At 40.2% G+C, this 3,393-nt stretch overlaps 1 pseudogene across 1 annotated transcript; it reads left to right on the top strand.

The window, feature by feature from the left end:
- The first annotated feature begins 2,058 nt into the window (after nt 1–2,058).
- TEOVI_000321400:pseudogene lies at nt 2,059–3,393 on the top strand (annotated as a pseudogene). The gene has a single exon. A coding segment is annotated over exon 1 (1,335 nt).

Consider the following 3,393-nt stretch of genomic DNA (forward strand, 5'->3'; position numbering starts at 1 on the left):
ATGCAAAGATTCAAGTTTCATTTTAAATAAGAAATTTGCTCTGATGGCTACTGCTTTTATAAATTTGGTTTTATTTTAAGGAATTTGAGGATTCTTGCACTATTTTATGAAATTTATGAAAATTTACTTTTTTGACATGATTTGATAAATTTTCTAAATTTGATGTGTTTTAATACTTTGTGGCAAAAACGTTAAAAATATAGTAAAATTTAAATGACAGTAGACCATAGGTGCAAAGTAAGATGGCTACATGGTAAAAAATAAGCGATATTCTAGTTTAGTTCATTTTATATTTTGTTTATTTTACGAATATTTGTTTGCATTACAGTAGTAACAATGATAATGATAGGAGTCTGTTGTAAGTGTGAGTGTATACTAATATTATAACAAGGGTGGTAAGGACAGAGTATCGAGTAAAAATAGAAGCATTTTCTCCAATTCTAAGGGTGGTAAGATAGTACATAAATGAATTGTTGGCGGAGTGTGTAAGAGTAAGAAAACTATTATCAGAGGAAAGGCAAAAAGAAGATGAGAAAGAAAGATATGGAAAGAAAGGAAAATAGGATATGTACGGTTTCAAACACAAACATGAAGATTGAAATACTCATAAACAAGGAAATTATGGAGTGGATATGAGAGAAACAAAGAGTCCAGTGTACAAGGGAAGTGGGGCGCTACATCATCTACAGAAGCAGCGACAGAAGATAAAGAAAAGAAAATGCGAAATGAAATAATAGAATATGCAATTGCACAGCAGAGAAGAAAATAATACGAGAGGAGGAGAATATTGTACTCCTTATTTCAATCACAAATTTATGGATGTGGTTGCAGAGATGACGTTTGAATCTGTTGTTTTTGACCTGATGGTAGATCTCATTTCAAAAAATGTAGAAGAAAAAGGAAATGAAGAGAAATAAAAAAGGGATTGGGCAAGTGTTAGAGAGTATCAAAGTCTTCTTGTTAGTAAGTATGGAAGTAACACCAACATTTATTTTAAACAACATGATATGAAATGTAGAAGGATTTTAAAAGTAGTAATACCAATGGATAAACTTTAATAGAAAAATAAAACAGCTGAAACAATTAAATAAAGCGGAAGCGCAAAGCATCACTAAAATAAAGAACTCCATGTACATGAACGTTCAGAAGAAGTTTATAATGTCTATAAAGTCACTTATAATATACCGAGAGCTCCGTAGTTGTATACAGGTGAAAACGTGAAGGCATATGTGAAGCGAGTAATTTACATTATAATTAAGAGCGATCCATAGTTTATGGAGCGGAGAAAGATGAAAAATAAGTTAACAATGATACTCGCAGGTCCCACAGTGATACCTCTATAACAAAAGCGGCATTAAAATGAACAGTGTTTGTAAATAAAATACCTAAGAGTGCACATTAGAGAAAACTAGAAGATTTGTATTGTTATAAGAACGAGATCTACCTCACAAGTGAAGATATATAGAACAGATTAGAAATGTAAATTATAAATGTTTTTATATAGAAATAAAACAAACTAAAGTCGATTTGAACGGCAAATTATTACTCTGCAGTGCGCGTTTTTTATAAGATTTTCAGGTTTTTCAAGTCACAGGAACGCTACTCAAAACTTTGACCATTAAATTGACACTTAAGAACCTAGAGGAAGAGCAGAGCTTAAAGCAGGCAGGAAACAGTTGCCTCAGCTGAAGCTCAAAAACAATTGACAGGAACCATATATTGAGGATTTAGTTCTGAGATTGAGTGGACACAAAGGTAGAGGTAGCAAGATAATAAGTACAAAACTGCCAAAGCGCATAATGAAGGCAGCGGTATAACGGTGCACGGTCGATAAGTATAATACCACACAGCTATGTAAACGACCCTAAAAATCAGGCACAAGATATTAGATAAACGGGCTACGACGCGGTTAAAACCAGAAGAAAACATAAAAGCGATGCCTGCAAGCAAATCACCTAAGCACACCAAGCAGCGAATTCTGCGGCAGCATCCTTTATTTCCCTAACTTCTTTCACAAACACCAAGCTACCATAAACACAAAGAGATAGCAGACCGCAGATGCAACGAGCAGTTATCTTTAGTCTATTAATAGCAGCCGTAGGGGAACTATCGACAACCACACTCGGAGCAGTCAAAGCCAACGAACATGGGGCAGATTTTGAAGCTCTTTGTGGGCTGATAAATTTTGGCCAACCAATCGCCACAGATGTGACTATACCAGCGACGATAGCAACAATATCTGAGGAAATTCTCGCCGTCAACCTGTCGCTTAGCGACGAAACAACGTTACAGAAAGTAAGCAAGAACAAGGACAAGACCTGGACAGACCTGGACAACTCAGTCAAAAATGACCTAGCTGGTCTCGAAAAAGCATGGGATTTCTGGAGGTCTTCGATCAGTGCCGAACCTAAGAATAACATCAAGCAAAGACTGGCAGCTTTCTCTGCACTGAAAAGCAACCCCCGCGCAAGAAAAAAGTACCACCAAGTTGCAAACGCGGCGCTCAAAGCTTACGGCGATGCCGAGAAGTTGAAGGCAATAGCGAAAAAAGAGGCAATCAACTCTGAACTATCTAAGGCCTTGCTCGGCGGGGCAGAAGATCAAGCCAAACTGCTGCTCGGAGGAACAGGGCGCGCCGACGCCTGCGGCGCAAGCAAAAACACCGCGGGAACGAAAGCAGGACAAGCGCTGCTACTTGACTTGCTCTGCCTATGCGGTGGTGGCCAAGGCGAGACCGACAATGGCAAAGCGTGCTGCGACACGTGCGGCAGCGGAAACGCCGCCACTGAGTAGACCGGCACCACTGATCCCACAGCTATACTAACAGTCCTCCTAGGAGCATGCAAGAAAACAGACTTTACAGGCGATAGATCCACAAAGCTGCTCACAACCCTAATGGCGGCGTTCACAGCCAGACTGAGCGGCAACAAAGGCAGCGGCAATGACGTGCTCAACACGTTGGGTTCGATCGGAGGCAGCGGCAACGACGGCTGCACGGGTAAACATGCAAATAGCAACAACGGCATATGCGTACGTTACGGAAAAACTGCCAAGCAGGGCGACACAACGCAGCTAAAGTGGCTTGCACACCTTAAAACCGCAGCTTCACTTTACGACCAGCGAGCACAGGCCACAACCCGCAGTCACATACTAGAGGAAAAACTTGAACTCCTCAACACCACGGCGACCACTCTGTTGTGGAAAATAGCTGAAAGCAAACAGGAAGCAGCAAACAAAGCAGCGCAAGTAGCGAACTCAATAACAGACAAGACAAAACAATGCGAAGTAATAGAGAAAGCTGCTGACTGCAGAAAGAATGGTAACTGCAAATGGAAAGGCGAAAATGACGATGATGGCAAACACTGCAAATTGAATACAACAGCAGCAGAACAA

Source organism: Trypanosoma equiperdum (genome assembly GCF_001457755.1).
Source record: "Trypanosoma equiperdum strain OVI genome assembly, contig: ctg_68, whole genome shotgun sequence".
Lineage (NCBI taxonomy): Eukaryota > Euglenozoa > Kinetoplastea > Trypanosomatida > Trypanosomatidae > Trypanosoma > Trypanosoma equiperdum.